Here is an 18833-nt window from a genome sequence, read left to right as displayed (position 1 = left end):
ACTGCTCGCTGGTTGTTACTGTTGTGTGTTTTGTGTATTTTAATCCATTTTAACTTTGTATTTTAATTGATTAACTAAAAAACTAACAACTAACAACTCTGTATTTATTTTAAATTACATAATCCAATGCAAAACCATCTGGCTGCTCTCTGCCACAACTTCTACCTCCTACTCTGAGCGAGGAGTAGTTTTACTCCTAAACTAACTTTTAGCGTGATTGCTAGGAGTAATTCTGAGATGTTTTAGGCATATGGGCCCAGGCTAAAATCTACATCTACATAAAACTGCGGACTTCAACATTTTAAGCACCACGCTATTTCCATTGCAAAAGCTAAGCAAATATAAAACAAGGCAAGAAGCATGACTGCGGGGCTGAACTGCAGAAGGAGCACTGAGCATGCAAAGAGAAAGGACAAGCTCGCATGTGAAGACGGAAATGGACAGCTTGCATTCATTAAAGTTATCATCCTGGCAGTTATTTATGTCCTGGCTTCCTTTGGAAACATGTTCTTGCTGTGTGCCCTTTGGAGACGACGCAAAATAAATTCATGGACACGTGTTCCTTCTGCACTTGAGTCTTGCCAACCTGGTGGTGAAATTTTTTCAAGTCCAGCCACAACTCCTGTGGGAGATCACTTATCGTTTCAATGGCTCAGCTGTTGTTTGCAGAGGTGTCAAGTATTTTCAAGTTGTGGCGATGTTTGCTTCTACTTACATGAAAGTTGCAATGACCATCGACCGCTATAATGCCGTGTGCAAACCCATGGTCACTGTTGCCAGATTGGGGGATTTTTAAGTGACCAGGGGGAAATTGGGGGGCAACATTTGTATGGGGTAAATCTTGGGGGATAATTTATTTTAACCTGGTGGAACTTAGGTGTTTTCACAGTTGATTAGCACCTCTTTTACTAATGAGATACAATGTTCTAGGAAGCTGTAAACACTCCATGAGCTGAGCCCCCCTCCGGACCTCATTTCACCACTAACCCCCCCCCCCACAGACCTCACTTCACCAGCACCCCCCCCACCGGACCTCACTTCTACAGCAACCTCCCCCCCGCTTTGCATCAGTTGACAACAAACGAGGGACACCAAAGAGCAAGAACATCCACAAAGTGTATATCTACAACCATGTTAAAAACAATCAAAATTACTTTTGTCATCATTGTCATGTACACCATATGCTGGACCCCCTTTTTTGTTGTCCAGCTGTGGTCTGTGTGGGCCCCAGGTAATGCGCTGACACAAAGTAAGCAGACAAATACAGATTAGAAACAAAACTGAGAAATCAAACCAGAATGGAATTAGGCTAATAAAGAGATTTGTTGTGAAGATGATGTTGATTATTACTATGTAATACTACTACATACGTTTAACATAGTAAATAGTTCATTTACAGTATCTAAAATGTAAGTTTTTAACAAGATGACAAGTTGACATACTTATTTCATTATAATTTTGGCAAGCATATTACCTTTCCTTAAAATATAGGACTGAAAAGACAGATGTAGTCTTTTAACATATTTTAAATTCTCTCTCTCTCTCTCTCTCTCTCTCTCTCTCTCTCTCTCTCTCTCTCTCTCGCTCTCGCTCTCTCTCTATAATCTTCCAGGTACAGTCTTTGTCATAATAATGCTGCTGTGAAGTCTGAATAGCTGCACAAACCCTTGGATCTACCTTTACTATAGCTAGTTTTGTCATGAATATGCATTGACTGTGTCATTTAATCTACAGCTAACAATGTAATACTAGGATATTCATTGCACCAAGATAGTAATGTGAAAATAACATGCCTGTCTGAATGCATCAAATGTTTAATACATAAACACATTGTTACTAGTTGAAAGTGCACAAGACACATACACAAATATGTAAGTATTAAACTTTTGTATGTTTTTATTTGTTTACTGTAAATTAAGTTATTCTATTGTGGATTTAATATTATATATTTATTTACCAAGCCTGTTCATAGATACACGTCTTAGATAATGCACTGAAAACCTGCTACCCAATTAAACCAACAATTCCCATTCATGATTGTTATGAGTTGTAATTGAATAAGTTGCAACAAGTCAGATGGATTAAAACTTGTGAATCTATCTCCATTTCCCTTTACCCCACCCGTCTCTATCGGCATTCCATCGCTCAATGATTCATTAAAACTACTAGACTGTAAATGATTACAGTGTGTAATGAGTCTGGGTTATAAATTGTCATGGTAATTTCCACTGCACATTAGAGGATATATTCAAAACTCACTTTCAGAAAACTATATGCGATAAGTATAATTGAGAGAGATTTACGGAAATCATTTCCACACTTCAGGTGGTCTAGTATGTCAAATTATGTGCCTAGCTTTGTTTCCTTTACATTACCTAAATGTTTGAAACATTTAATCTTATTCACAAGACATAAAACTATTAACATGAAAATTTAATTCAGCAGTGCTGATTTTCTTTGCCCTAACATCGACACCTCGCGAAGCAGTGTGAGTTATTTTCTGTGTAATTACTGAGATAACTGACACTCATTAGATAGTTAGAACACTGTTATTAAAAGTGAATTAAAACAACTATAATTTTATACTGCCATTAACCTGAGAGGGCGTTTTGAACTGACAGTCATCATTGAAAGTAATGCATGATGAAGAGATCTGGAGAACATCAGTTTTGCAGAAGTTTTAAGGGCAGGATCTTCAGAATTATTAGTTTATATTTGGTTTCAAACTAAATAGCTCATTCATTTGTAAATAATTGGTGTATACTTATTCTGACAGAGGAAAGGTTACACATATTTGGGTGTTCAGGTGTTGAATCGTTATAGGCAATTAAGGTCATGGTGGTCAAGTCGAAGAGAAAACATTATGTGAAAAGAAACACAGCTGAAAGGGCAAAACACAACGCTGGTAATATGCAGGCTTATCTTGGTATAAAAATAGAAGACACTTTTATAAAGAAACAATATAATTATATTTGTAAACAAAATGTGTCACCCTTGGGATGGTGATTAGTGGGTAAAAGGCAGTTTGTGTGCATTAAAATGATGATGACACATCTACACTGAGGCTGAATTAAGAACAACAGGTTTTAAAGTTGATGCTCTTTCCTCCCTAGGTGCTTAAATGTAATCCCATTAAAATATGAGGTGATGAGTTTGACAGGTGGGTGAAAAAAAGCAGAATAATTTTGCGCTGCTAGAGGATTAGGACTGAAGGAGCCAAATTACATGGCGGTATGCAACAAACCCCATGTGACACAATTCCAAAAGTACATGCAACTGGAATTGCATAAGGGAAAGAGAAAACATTGCAGGAAATGTCAGTAACAAGTATCCTCTGCAGCTTAAAAACATGAGGGACCTGCCTCAATGGCACACTCACACGCTCTTTATCATTCACCATGACAGTTTTCTCCATCGGTTTAACATGATTATATATATATGGATCAAGAAGCAGTGTGAAATTCAGGAGAATCAAGACACAGAAGCTGTGGAAGTGGGGTAGGGAGACTGAATATATGTTGTGCCTGAAAGTATATATTAGATCAAAGCTATGACCTGTAGTTGAGGTTTCCAACTGGGTTACGTCTACATTGCAATGGCAAACTGTGGGTCATTATCACCCGCTATTTCAGTGCCTGGCCTAGGAAGTGTGCGTACATGAACTTCAGCAATATCTACACTTAAAGTGGCAATTTATTTCTCACTGTAGGTTTATATTAATCTCTAGAATTACCACTTGCAGAGGACCATCTACTAGTACAGCAAAAGACCCAAATGTGTTATTCGATACCATATGGAGTGTAACATATATTACTGTTGTCAGTTCTGAAAATGACAATTTTCCAGCTTAAACTATGGCTTAGGTTTTATATTACATATATATAGAAACAGTTTTTGTTTAAAATTGTGATTCTTGAAATAAATGGGAAGTTGCATGCTCCCTGAGCCATTGGTCTTATATGAAAGACTTGCAATAAGCTGTAGACCCTTAATACATAGTGTCACTTCTTGCCTTGACTTTCACGCTTTGGGTGCCGTTCTTATGGACTCAAAGCAATGCAGAAGATGCCTGGTGTAAACAAATACAATCCTAGCTGAAATGAAAAACTGGTTTAAAAAATAAAAACATATTTAATTGATGAGAGGGTCTTCAGACAACATGTACACTGGTGTGATCGGAGGAAGCTGGAGCAAGGAGTAAGGAAAGTTGCATGTGGAGCTTTTCATGTACAGGTGCAAACATGATTGTTATTCCAGCCTTCATCCAGCTTCAATGTATCTTAATTGTGCCACATTCTTCAACCAGATCCACCTCAAAGGCTCACCTCATGTAGCTTCTAAACAGGATATTCTTGGTTTAAACACTAGACCATAGCCTGTCCTAATGCCTGCGATGCAAGTTCTTGAAATCTAATCTAAGCCAAGGGAAGACCACACTAATTGCATTGGTTTACTGCCTCTCATAAAGACAAGTGTCTTAAAACCATTCACTATAATGGTTCCCTCGATTCCAATGAGGGGAAGGCGGTTGTGCATTTTATTGCTTTATAAAGCCAAGGGGAAACCTTCACCACCTCCATCCATTCAGTGTTGCCTTGGGCATGCCAGTCATGACTGTAGTGATATAACTGTCGTTTGTGCTCCAAATCCTCTCATTGTGGTCTCAGGCACAGTAATCCCCTTTATGAACTAAATTGCATGAGTAGGTCTTCATCATAAGGGCAGAGATACATACTGTAGTCTCCCAGGCTGTTGCATGCAAACCCTGCAGTTCATGCTGGCTGTTTCATTGTGATTAGCCGGTCTGCTTTGTTTCTCACAAGTTAAATACTCAGACCCCCCTCCCCCTGAGGAAGAGTCCCTGGTTTGCCTTGTGGTTGGAGTACCTGCAGAATAATACATCTGTAGGAGAGGTTGTGGTGGGCAAAAGTAATAATAATACAAAATAATAAGACTGCTTGAGTAATTGTAACTTTCCATTAGAAAACAAGGCAGAAGTCTCACTATAAAATTGCAGATTCCCATCTTGTCTTAAATAGCAAATTGTCATCTCTCTAATGATGAAGATTTTTTTTTTAACAAAATAAAATCAATAGGGCTGCCTACTGTAGAGATTTCTTTGGGCTGCCCCGAGCTTCTGTTAAAGCTGTAATTAGTGTTTGTAATCCATGACTGTGTCTTAGTTAAATCACCAAGATATGATGAGGGTTTAGGCTTTTAATCAGAATTGTTTGCCATAAAAAAGATGCTTAAAACTGATACAGATCAATGCACCTGCTACAGTAATTACCTAGCTAGTTTGATGTTGTAAAAAGTGGAAAAATAGATACAAATTAAAAAACAACTCTAGTAAAAGATTTACTCTCAACTCTGTGATTGAATTGAGATTATAACTTCAAAGGCTGAGGGTGATGGCTAAAATAGACATTGAAAGAAGGCAGACCTATTTAAAGAGGTTTTTGACATTTACTGTCAAATGAAACAGTGCAACCTATGTCTGGTTTTGTGATGCAGGGTCACATTTAATCAAACCAAGTGTCTATAATTCACACGCAAACACAAGGATAATAACCCTGTCGTAAATTCTTGTAAATCAATATAAAATAAAGAACATAGTATCTCAAGGTGACTTTAAACTGTTGCAGTTGCCATACTTTGTGACAAGCATTGCATTAACTGATAGTTTAAAGCTAGTATTAAATGTTTGACTAATACAAAAGCAAAATTTGATGAATGGCAATATGAAAGAACAACACTATGCAAATGGTTCTTGTTTTATATTACAAAGACATTTAAAAAAAAATACCATTCCAATCATATCAAATATATGAATATACATAAGAACCTTTAAAACAGAAATATTTGCAATTAAATAGTGGTTGTCGTTTTTGAATACTCAGGTTTCAAAGAAACATTCACTGGGATTTTAAATGAATGTTGATTCATTAATCTTAATGAGATGATTTGGTCTGGATGCAGGAGGGGATGGGGGTTAGGGGTTTATTCAGTAAGTAAAGTCTCATCAAAACAAAAAACAAGTAATCCATGTTAATGATGATGCTCATAAAATCCCCTGAGACAACACAGACCGCAGGTTTATTTTATTAAATATTCTTTAAAAGATAAAAATGCAGTTTAAATGATCTGCTAACAGAGTTACATCTTGGCAAAGACTATTTTCTATAAAGCTAAAAGGTCATGGAAAATGTAGCAAACGGGATCAAAGGCATAATTTCTCCTCATTTGTCAACCAATAGTCAGGATGTGTAGTACAGAGCCATTTCAGAGTCCTGCCGTGTTTATAAATAGTAATCTATTGATGCAAGCTGATTTCACATGATTCATCTGTCACTTGTTCTCATTCATTTTCCAATGGAAGTTTCAGATCCCTCATTCACACTCAAAAAGAATCAAATCTGTTGCTAGCACCTGTCAAATGTCATTACTTTGCACTGTGCATACAGGCAGACTGCCCTTTTCCTTGACAGTCACCATGGAATGCGTTCCCAAACTGCTTGTCATGGTATTTAGCAATGTGAGCCATATTAGCCAGGAAATCATTATTGTTTCTAGAAATGCACAAGTACAGGTCTGGTCCTGCACTGCATGCCCTTTTGGAACTGTTGTAGATAACATTAACAAAGACACAAGTAAAGTAAATAACATATTATAAGGACTCAACTAGCTGCAAATTCCACAATGTACTGCACAAAGTCTTTTTATGTATGGAGACCCTCGGTGAGATTTTGTGTTATGCATCACCAGCAGATAGCAGTTTCAACAGGAGGGATGGGCAGTTGATTTGCCATGTAACCATCCATGTTTTCAATGACACTTTATGTAAACCCAGCCATGGAGAACACTTATTCTGGATAAATTATTCTCAAACATGGCAGTTTAAACATGCAGAATGCATTTAAAAATCAATGCAATATGAATGAAACGATCTGTTCAACACAACACTTTTTCATAATATTAATCATTTTGTCTAACAAATCCCAGATGATTTTGTTTTTACATTTCTCTTCAAATATGTTCATTTCCTTTCCCTTGAGACTACAGCATCATTATGGTCTCCACAATTGGTTCAATCTAAATGTCTGCCCAGCCTTTTTTGTTATGAAAGTTGTTTCAGGATTACAGAATTCATTCAATGTTTTTGACATCACTGGTACCTCTGTCCTGTTACACGGGATATCGCTGGGATGTGGTGGCCCTTTCTGGTTCCCATGGTGATTCAATCTTTCTTATTGAGTGCAATTTATTTTCTTAGCATGACAGGTTGTTGTTTGTCCCCAGGGAAATAATTTGGTATTACAACCAGCCCTGTTAACCCCCTTTGGACAAAATACTATTTGAATAACAGCCTATTTCTAATTTTTAAAAACACAGATGAAATGCTATGTAATATATATGAAATATTTTAAATGTTGCTGCTTCATAGCTTGGTAGAAAGTAGAGACCCAGACCTTTCAATTGCTGCATCAAATAGCCCAGATATCCCTTTCATGTCTCTAGGTCTCATTGATGTCCCTTTCTCTATATCCACATCATGCATATCATATCAATATGAAAATAAACACATTTGCCTTCATTCATGTTGTATTGCTGCACTTTGATGTCAACACAGATTATGGTCACTATGAAAATGTAAAGGACTAAAGTCTTTAACACTCTTCCAGATCGAGTCTATCATATGTACAACTTTGAACATCCAATTGGTGGAGCAGCGCAGACCTGCGGAAATCTGCGTAAGCTATAGGCTACCACAGTATACTTGATGGTGTTTTTTTTAGTTGTCTTTACCACGGTAGGATTTAACTAGGCGCTTTTAATTAAGTTTTTATATTCTGCAACTTTAAGAGTCTCTCCCATCTCGGATTATTTTCTTTGAGGGCAATTATTAACTCGTTATTAGGATGCATATGCCTTCTTGATTGTTTTATTCTTGGCCTTTTAAATATTGTTTAATTGTTTATTGATTATTTTATGTATGGTTGATAGGTGGGTTGTGCACATTTTGGACTGAATAAAGTTTTCTTGTACTGTTTAAATGTTTATTATTATTATTATTATTATTATTATTATTATTATTATTGCTGTTTAATTTTTATGTTGCACATTGCACTCACAAATCTTAATTTCAACCCCTAGGCTTTTACCTTGTCTTGTGTGTAAAATGTAGTTATTTGTTTTTATAGTGACCTTGTCCTGATTATTGGGAATTTAAAAAATATATAGATTTTTGCACAAAGGCGTTGTTGCTCTTTTTTGCCACTGAGCTACTAGCCAATAACTCAGACCTTGCGTGGGAATTAAATGAGGTCCCTCACCTTGAAACTGAGAGTAACACACACAGTAATTGGCCATTAGCCCCTTTACTTGTTTCGCACCACTGTACACTTTACTGTGCTTTTGCCGGGTAGGGACCTCCCATTGAAACTGGCATATTTGAAAATTAAAATATGATGATTCATATGCTAACTAATAAAATAAAACATAACTCATTCCACTCATCTGGTGGAGCATCTATTGTATCCCTGTATTTCTTCTCCCCACGCACCACCCTGTGAGGAAATTTACTAATTACAAACATCAAAACTGCAGCTTGTCTTACATTAGGAGATATATAAATATATATATATATATATATAAATATAAAGCAAACATCAGAACAAGGAGCACAGCTTTCACATTTCATTCACTACAATCAGAACACCAAATGCTATTCAAATACTATCTCTTCAATAGTTATTTATATTCCTACACTCCACTTATTATTTCCCCTGCCTTGTACATTTGTAACTGCATATCTTGATCGGTTCCATTGTATTGTTTTCTATTTAAAACACCTATACAAAATGTACAATTATGTAACTAAAATATGTATCTTTTTACAGATGCCTGTAAATATGGCTCAATTAGGTTTAACAATTTCTGTGTGTAAAGATGCCTTCTTCTATGGTCAAAAAATGACCTCCAATTTTAAGCTGTATTTTGGAAAGTCAAGCTCTTTGTCTTCTAATATTGATAGGTTTTATTCTCATATTAATACTGACACATGTTTTTCACCAGTCATTGGCAATAACTGTTTTTTTTGTCTTTGAAACTCACCCTTATATCTTGCCCCAAGGCTGCTGCTGGTCTTGGTAACAATCTAAGATGAAATAGGACAGAAACAATGCACAGAGGAAACTAACACAGCTTGCCTGGGGAATATTTGCTATAAGCAACAGTGTACAAATTGGAGTTTAAAGTTAAAGTCGGGAGGAGGACAGACCCCAGGCTCTCACTTCACATCTCATTCACCCAAAGATACGTAACACAGCAGGCCCCTTTCCCAGCTTTTGCCCCTTTGAATTACTCTTCCCAATCACTGCCTCCAATCCACAAAGTGGGGATTAGGTTCCAATAGTCTTATCCTCACAGGCATCTTATATTGGGTAGGTAACCCTTGATACAAACCATTCAATTGTTATACAAATTGACCAGGCCAAGAAGGTCCTGTCAGTAACAAGCTGAATAATTGTACAATGGACATGACTAAAAACTTGTTTTATGAAGTTAATGATAGGAACAAGTATGCAGGTAGCATTCTATATTCTGTGTTTGAAACCACACACTGTAAACAGTAAAAATAATAATTCCATGTTAGTAAATGCAATGCATGATATATTTAAATCCATGCATAAGCATGAGCACAGAATTTGAGATCTTTTCTTCTGATTAATTGAAAGTATTCAGATGTGTGAAATCGGGAAACGTCTACATTTCGCACATTTTATCTGTACATCTCCCGGGCAATGTGGACAGAGACGTATGTTTGAACAGCGGTGGGTCAGGTGCGCTGTATTGCTGAGGAGAGCATCTCTTATTATGCGGGCCCAGCAGCTGTGCAAACATTTTAGCTTACTTAATTAAACTTGAAAATTAAAATAGTTCTTCCCGATGTTCCCAATGCGTAACAAACATTATACCAGGCCTTCTGAACTGTTTGCATTCTTGCATGTAGGCTGAATTTCCATATAGGCGATACCTCTCTGATCAAACCCAGCTCACCAAACCGCAGATACGTATGAATTACAATTGGTAGCACTGATGCACGTAGAATAAGGATAAAAACGGACTACATGGGCTAATGCTTGAAATGAAACAGCACATGGACATGGCGCCATTATCCTGCAGAGTAGTTCACTTTTACTATTTCTATTACAATGTCTATTATTATCTGATATTGATTGTTTTGTTGGTTTTAAATTGGTGCAAAAACTGAATGTAGTTTGCCTAGCTAATATATGTGTTTAATATCAACAGCTGAGGCGTCCACTTTTTCATGTGCCAAAGCTGGTAAGTGTGTTGCTTAGTAACAAATGCCTTATTCTTTATGAGGCTATTTTACAGGCGAGTGTAAATATATTATTATGGTGCTTTTACAATTAAGGTGCCATCGTTACTCAGAAAATTACACAGTTGGGTTTTAATACTTGTATAATACAGATCTCTTCATAGGTCACGCAATATTCTCAACCGAATGCTTTGCCACAGTAATCATTGACACATACATTCTTGAAAGTGCAAGAGTGCTGTTATCTAAATTTCCAGGAGATAGTCAAACATTTTTTTTTTCCTTGGGATTGAGAATAAGGCTCCAAGGAACTTCAGTATGTTCTGAATTTTATTCCATCTGAGCTGTTATATAAAATTGGCATTATTAAAATAAATAGCCTGGCTTAGTTATTTTAAAAGTATTAATTTACAGCCTAAAATATAAGTATTTATTTGACACATCCACTGGAATGAATAGATCATTCTAACATTGAAAGGGGCAAAGAGGAAAAATGAATGGCTATTATAATTTGCAAATGAAGAATAACCAATGAATGAATCACACAAAAAAAATGTTGTCTCTCAATAATAATGAATGGTTCTCAGCCATTCCTTGTCCATTTGAATTTGGCACCCAATGTTCTAATGTTGTTATAAAACACTGCCACCATGTGGATATATGAACATCTCTGAGCAGAGGTATTTACAAAATGGGGTCCACCAAGCCCTCCGTTTAAAACCTCATTCTGATCACTTAATAAATGCCTTTCAATGGTTTTATATAAAATAAAAAAAACATGATTACACTTTTTGCATATTTTTATATAAATATAAATTAAGTAATCTGGTCAACCTCTTGTCTTGTGACTACACTTCTATCCTGAGATTTTTTCTCTAGTAAGGCTTCTTGTGTGGATTTCAAAAAGGACATGCTTTAATTTCATTATATTTAGCTGATGATGAGCAGGGCTAGGTTTTATTTTGTTTTAAAGCCTCGGCAAAGCACTGAGATCTATTCAAATACAGTACCCGGCTCCCTGGACACATGCACACAACCCCAAGCTGCGTCACACCATTGATAAAAGAGGTCTGTGCAACAGATCTTTAAAACAATATATATGCATCATTCAAATTGCAATTTAAGTTTCAATCTAAAATGTGTCATTTTTATAAGGGGTAAAAGTACTAAACAATCTGCCCAACACTTTGACTTGTTTACCTTTTCATATTTATTTATATATAATTTACAGGGGGGGGAATGTGGGTACGTCACGACCAGAGAACATTGCCTCATTGTCTTTTCATAGCTGGGACACTTTGAAGGTTCAGATCATTCCACCATAGCAAACTCAAGAGACGTGAAGTAGTTCTCCAGAGCTCTGCGCTTCTCTTCACAGACAATGTTCTCCTTCTTCAGATGCATCATTACACCTTCAAGAACGTTAATTTTCGCAACGGTTTTCTCCTCTTTCTTTTCCAGCTGGGTTATTTTGTTGTGCAGACTGGCGATCTTATTCCACAGGTGATCGTTGTCCATGTCCTGTTTAGAGTATGAATGCTCATACAGTAAAATGTGGTCGGCGCTACATGGTTCTATTTCAATCTCCGCAGATTCTCCAGTCTCTACTAAGACGTTACTCTGCAGGCCTAGAGGGAGCGTGTTAATCGTCTCTGTAATGGCAACGTCCAGCCGCTCAAGCGAGGTTTCGGCTGCACTGCACTGAGCCGAGGTTTCAGTACATGTCACTGTCAAAGGCGACTCTGTGTCGGGACAGTGTTGCTTTTCACTGGACACACTCCCAGAAGGAGACGCAGGCGTTACCAGTGTCCTCTCTCCTCCTTGCTGCTCATCTGCAGGCTGGGAATTGTCTGTGGTTTCTGCCACTGAAGCATTGAGATCAAAAACCTCACAGGACGATACTCCTTCCACAGCCTCTATGAGAAACATAGTCTTGATCTGGCACACGTTTCCATCCGACTCGGTTTTCACAGCTTTTACGTCCTTTTCCTGCGCACATTCGGGAAGAGGGCTGTCCAGGTGTTCTCTGAGATGGTCCCTTTTCAAAATGAGTGCTTTCTTCTTCAGGGGTGAAGCAGGTCGGATAGATGTATCAGTGTCTTTGATATCAGAAGTCTTCTGTTTAGGCCTTGGCTTCCTTTTAGTGTGACGTCTGTTCCATTCATCCTGCAAAAGCATTAAAAAACAGGATGAGAAGGTTTATATATGCATCGCAGCTTCCATTTCAAGACCAAGAATGCAACCAAGAAACTGCACTTAAAATGAACTAAATTAAATCTATGAAAATTGAAGATCAACACGAATCAGTGCCAATGGAGATATTACGGATGAGATCAAAAGAAGAGTGAAAATGGGATGGAGTACATTTGGAAGAAACAGCACCCCGTTGAAAGGAAATCTACCCACTTGCCTGAAGAGAAAAGGATTTAATCAATGCATACTCCCAGTGCTCACTTATGACTGTGAAACCTGGTCACCTAATGCAAAAATTATACAGAAACTCTGGACGACACAAAGAAGCATGGAATGATGTCTGCTTGGAATAACAAGAAGAGAAAGAAAAATAAATGGATTTGAGAACAAAATGAAAATGTGACATGATTGAAAGTGTGCGAAGGTTAAAATGTAAATGGACTGACACATTGCAAGAACAGATCAAAGATAGACAAAGGAAGCTACTGAATGGATACCAAGAGATCAAAAATAATAGTAATAATAATAAAACAACCACATAAAAGATGGGAAGATGACATGATACACCTTGCAGGCGTGACATGGAAAAGAGAAGCTGTAGATTGAAGCAAGTGGACACATCTTCAGAAGGCCTTCATGCCGCAGTGGATCAATATTGGCCGATAGTGATATACACTGTCTATATGTTATTTTAGTTATCTTTTTCTAAGATCTCAATCAAGTTGCAATTACAGTGAATCTACAGTTACGATAACCACATGTATAAATGCATAGACTGCATCACTTCTTTAAGTTCAAACAGTGTTGCAGTGGTTACCTGCATGGATTGTGCTTCATGTCGGTCATATGTGAAGGGGAAAATTGTAGGCACCGCAGTGTGCTTCAAATAGCGGATCCCCCAGCGCATGTCAAAGGAGTCTTCCGTGAAGTGATCGCTGCACAAGTACTGGTGTCTGCTCGGCGTCCACTCCTCCCTTCTCATGTTAATGACCCATTGCTGCAGACGCTGGTGGTCTTGCAATGGGAACCTTTTTAAGGTATATACAGGTTAGAAAAACACACGTAGCAATAGAAGACGATTCCTATTTAGTTAGAATAAACTGATCATATTTGCATACAACACTGACATATACAAGTTATACTTTATGGATCATGTTAATAATGGGCATGACCCAACAAATGCAATATATGCATGGAAGACATAATGGGTATTTAATTGCATGTTGTTAGTTAGCTAGTGTTGCATATATATTGCATTAAAAACGGTCTATAAGACGTCGAGCTAGAGCACAATGTTGTTTTTAGTGTGTAGATTCACTCATTCCATATCCAATTAATTATATTCTCCTGGGTTTGCACATGCTTTTTTTTTAAATGCAAATGTGTTATTTATTCCAGATTATATTATTATTAATATTGATATTATAACAATTTCTACATATATCATACTGAATTTTATACTTCCTCCCAGAAAATAACATTACCAAATATTGTACATTAACTTATTTCAAATAACGCTTAATGCCAACATTTTTCCTGTAAATAAATGAAATATGACAACGTAAATCGCTACATGCCATTGCCTGTGGATGCTTTTTTTTTTTTCCCCCTCAACTCGGCAGTTTATAAAAGCACAACTTACGGGTAGAAACTAATTTTCTTATTGTCTTTCGAAGGCAAGCCTCCTCGGTTTTTACAGAGTTTTGCAGCACAATAACGGGGCATAACTCAAACTGGATCTCATGCACTCAATTTCATATAAAGTTGACTGTATTCTTATATTTTATTTATTTTGTTGGTGTCCAGCCTTCGCTTGAACTCTCGCACACACTTCCTCTCGCCAGGCTGTGTGCTTCCGGGTGATGACGTGTGTTTGTAGGCGGGCGGGACTACAAACAGCCTTCCACGTGCGCGCCGCCCGGGTCACGTGGCCCCGCCGCGGCCAATGGGATCGCGCTTCGTGGTGTTCTGGTTCTGGAATGCAGCGGCGCGGAGTGGAATGTCAGCAAGCAGGGGTGGCACTGGCGTCAAGTGCTCGTCGCGGAGGGGATCTTCATTGAATAAGGTAACTTAAGAGACAATATATACACGCAAAACGGCGCTCAAACCCAGATGACGCCCTCCACCAGGTATACTGCGCGGGGGATGTGCGTCTTGTCACGTTTTGTGGTTGTTACTGCCTCCTTGCGCAGTGCGAGTCTGCTGATGTTTTGTTCCTGCCGGGCAGCAGCCAAGTTAGGCTGATAAAAAAAAAAAGCGCTGTATTGAAATAGTTACAGATATTAAAATCAACCAGACTGCACTTAAAGACGCAGAAAAGCTGAAGTCGTATTCATATTTTCTCTCGCATTCCGCCCGGGCTGTGTCCGATGCAGTCCGGTGGGTGACGTTTCTTTCTTCTTGCGTTTGATGACGTAGCCTTGTTCTGCCCGTGTCCTGCATGCGATTATCTGGTTATTTTCTTTGAAGTAGCGTATTGCATCATATTCCGATTTGTTACAGTTCGTTAGCGCAGAGTTGTGCGCATATGTGCAGAAGCGCCCCGATCCCATTGGCTGCGCAGCGCAGACTCGGCGCAGAACTGCGGACAACTGCGCTACGCGAACGCGACAATGTGACGTTTTCGTGTGCGTGAAACTAGAAGAAAATGCATAACTTGTTCACTCCCTGCTTGCTTCATCCACTGGCATTAGTAATGTCCTTTGGCTTTTGCTAAATGCTATTTTTTAATTTGCATGAGCAAGGGAATGAAAACTCAATATTTAAAAACCTTTGCACATTGTTTTGATTAACCTAAAATACTTAACTTTTTTCCCCCTATCCTTCTTTCTCCTGTGTTTGTCTCCAGAGCTTCATCTCTCCAGGGTAATTAGCAACATGGCAACTGCCCAATCAGCGTTAACATTTGCCGTCTGGATTTTAATGATTTCTGAACTAATCCTGGCCAAAAAGGACTACTATGACATCCTCGGGGTGCCAAAAGACGCCTCTGAGCGCCAGATTAAGAAGGCCTTTCACAAACTTGCCATGAAGTACCACCCAGACAGGAATAAGAGCCCGAATGCTGAGGTGAAGTTCAGAGAAATTGCAGAAGGTGAGATGATACACAACAGGCTTTTCCAGAGGGGGGTTATTTGTGTGTGGGCCAGATTTCAGGTGTTTCAGTGGAATGATCTGTGTCACTGTGGGAATAGTTTTATCATTGTTCGGGGATTGTATCTTCAATCCTAATTTCATATGCTTTTTTAAATAGTTTACTCTTTTGTAAGTAACGTCAGCTCTTTAACAGGAAGTAAGTGTGTGCATGTGTTGATATAATACAAATAAAATACAAGCGATTAGTTCTAGAATGTGGAAAACTACATTATGAGCAGAGGAAATTGGAAAACTGACGTCTTGGTGATGATATTTAAATCTTGTGGGGAAACTAGAAGATGTTCTGTATTGTTAGTTAAGCCTGATTAGCTTTTTTTGTCATTTCGAAATGTCTACCAATGTCTCTGAATGTCTTCACGCTCTTTTCTTCCAGCATACGAGACGCTCTCAGACGAGAAAAGAAGGCGACAGTATGATCAGATCAGATTTGGGTCTTTCCCCAACGACGGTACAGGTGGCAGACGCGGACCACAGTTTGAGCAGCCCTTTAACTTTAACTTTGATGACATGGACTTTGACATCTTTGGGCAGAATCACCACAGTCATCATAAGAAGCACTTTGAGAACCACTTCCGGGCGCAGCAGGAAGCCCACAAGAGAGCCTTCCAGGACATGCCCTTCAACAGGGGGCTGTTCGACGACATGTTTGAAGACATGGAGAAGATGTTTACGTTCAGCGGGTTTGACGGCACGCGCAGGCACACGGTGAGGACTGAGAGCAGGTTCCAGGGCTCGGCCAAGCAGCAGTGCAGGACTGTCACGCAGCGCAGGGGCAACATGGTCACCACTTACACAGACTGCTCCGGCTCCTGAGACCGGAATGGAGGCGCAATACGAACGATTTGATCTCCAGCCTGGTTGTTCGATTGTTAACATTCATCTTGTTTTTTTGTTTTTTAATGAATAAGCTTAATTTAACAATTTACAGCTGTGACATGACTGAAGTCCTTCATCTTTGGGTGGGTAGATTTGATATAGATAGTGTTAAACCGGACAATAATTATTTTCACAATAAAACGCATAGAAGATGCTGAAAGATTAGATTTTTTTTTTTATATGCAGCAAATGCAATAAAAATGATTCTGCTTACAAGCAATAAATGTCAGATATAGTTCCCTCACTTACCTTTTGGAATTCCAGTCAAGGTTAATGCATATACCTCCAAGACTTGAGGGTCCAACACATATGATTGTGTAGCCTTTTTGAAATGAACATGTAGTTTAACTGCTGGTGTTCAAACATAACATGACCCGTGTAAATTTGATTGATTTTATCCAAAAAGCTGCAATCCAATTTATGTTGTGCTACATCACAATTAACCTATTGTGCAAACATTGAGTATTCTATTGTCTAAAACTGTCTACTAATTACAATTTCAAGCTGTTTTGAAATGTAAAAATATTTTGTGATGATTGATTGCCCTAGACATCTTGCTGTCTTTGTGTTGACTTAGCAGGATAATATAGAGATTTGTATTTCCTGCCTTAGGGATTATTCAAAGGTTAATTAGGCAGGGATACAATTAACATGCATCTGAAAGATTAGACTGTGGACTTCTCATTTTGCTGAAATGTGTGGCTCTTCCATACCAGTTCATACTCAGGAATGCTTGCATTATATAGTGTAAGAGTTTTAGAATTTTGGTTCAGTTTTATTTATGTATAGATATATGTTTTCCTGTTAACTCTTAAATAGCAGCTGATTATTGACTTGGTCCCTTTTTCAAGATTAGTGTCTCATCATGTTAGATATTGCAGGAAATAATATTTGAAAATTGTTACTTTTCAACATCTTTGGGAAAGGGAGAGTATTTGCACTCCGAATGGCATATTGTAATATTGCTGTTGTTAACCCTGACTTACAAAGCTATTCGAATGAAGAGAGACCATCTGTAATCACCTGGTGTTTAACATACATTAACATATAGACTCTGTTACCTCATACCCTTTTTGTAGACCTATCTTTGATCTACAGTATCTAATGTGCAATATGTCTAGCCAGCTTTTCGTCTCTGTACTTATTTTTGTCTGCTTTTGCTTGTGTTACTGCTGGCTTTATAGTAACGTGGAATTGATGTACAGCTGAAATGTCTTGCACTTTCATTATTTTAATCCTATGGATGAAATTTACATTTAACAGACCTTGACAGTTGTAGATTCTGGGTGCTCTTGTTTGGAAAATAAATAAATTGAATATAATAATGCTTCAGCTTGTCTTTTGTACAGTCAGTGCTCCCACATTTCCAAATATACAATTTAACAAGTCTTCGTTTAATAAGTACAATAATACATTAACTTACAAGAAAGCCCTTTAACAATTTTACTGAACTTATGTACCATACAACATGTCTAATTTCCTTCTTGCGTACATGTGGTACAAGAACTGTTAACTAGTGGTTTCCCCTGTCTTTTGCAGTACAGTTCCTCAAGCCCTTAGTGTTGTCTAGCTTTCGATTTCCAAAATAAGCTGCAGATTATTTAAGTGCTCATTTGTATTTCAAATATTTCTTAGTACTTTAAAGTTTTAAATACATAGGACTATTAAGTTGAGTATAATGTGACACAATCTGAGATGAAGGAAGTTCAGTTTCCATGTGTTCTATGTGCGAGAGATGGAATTTCACACCTGTTGCTCTAAACCATCTTTATGGTCTTGTCTGCTGGTGAGCTTTCTTGTAGCCTGTAGTCTTTCTGATGGTCTTTGATGTTGTAAGTGTCCTTTGATTCCATCACATTAAGATTTGCATTGTTCAACTGCTGTGCCCTATACCATTACCTGTTCAATTAATTCATTACTTAATTAATTATGAAATGGGCAGCAGTACGGAGTAGTGGTCAGGGCTCTGGACTCCTGCGTGGGGCACACTGCTGTTGTATCCTTGAACAAAGTATTTTACCTAGATTTTTCCAGTAAAACCCAGCTGTATAAATGGTTAATTGCCAATCAAAATAAAAATATATTGTAACATTTATATTATTATTATTTTAATGTAACCGTATTACCATTCATAAATACAACACAGAGTTGGCATGCCATTTTGGTTCATAATGGGGCATTTGTAGACCAGACTGACACCATTTTATAATTTTAATTGGAGGATGAGTTCTTTCAAAATGCAGTTCATTTTCACCACCCATCT

At 37.9% G+C, this 18833-nt stretch overlaps 2 protein-coding genes and 1 pseudogene across 2 annotated transcripts; 2 read left to right on the top strand and 1 right to left on the bottom strand.

Annotated features, from left to right (window-relative positions):
* The first annotated feature begins 360 nt into the window (after window positions 1-360).
* Window positions 361-1692, top strand: LOC136711105 (vasopressin V1a receptor-like; annotated as a pseudogene).
* A 9845-nt stretch (window positions 1693-11537) lies between these two features.
* On the bottom strand, window positions 11538-14507 carry LOC136771492 (THAP domain-containing protein 5). The gene is made up of 3 exons (XM_066723829.1): window positions 14181-14507; window positions 13356-13566; window positions 11538-12511 (listed from the first exon to the last, which is right to left on the bottom strand). The coding sequence occupies exons 1-3, from the start codon at window positions 14261-14263 to the stop codon at window positions 11657-11659; spliced, it is 1149 nt and encodes a 382-aa protein (XP_066579926.1). The 5' UTR covers window positions 14264-14507; the 3' UTR covers window positions 11538-11656.
* Window positions 14508-14512: 5 nt separating this feature from the next.
* On the top strand, window positions 14513-17895 carry dnajb9a (DnaJ heat shock protein family (Hsp40) member B9a). Its single transcript, XM_066723830.1, has 3 exons — window positions 14513-14603; window positions 15387-15632; window positions 16068-17895. Exons 2-3 carry the CDS (start codon window positions 15416-15418, stop codon window positions 16505-16507), a joined length of 657 nt encoding a protein of 218 aa, XP_066579927.1. The 5' UTR covers window positions 14513-14603; window positions 15387-15415; the 3' UTR covers window positions 16508-17895.
* The last annotated feature ends 938 nt before the right edge of the window (window positions 17896-18833 follow it).

The sequence above is a fragment of the Amia ocellicauda genome, chromosome 15 (assembly GCF_036373705.1).
Source record: "Amia ocellicauda isolate fAmiCal2 chromosome 15, fAmiCal2.hap1, whole genome shotgun sequence".
Taxonomy (NCBI): domain Eukaryota; kingdom Metazoa; phylum Chordata; class Actinopteri; order Amiiformes; family Amiidae; genus Amia; species Amia ocellicauda.
This window is presented reverse-complemented; position numbering and strand designations above follow the sequence as displayed.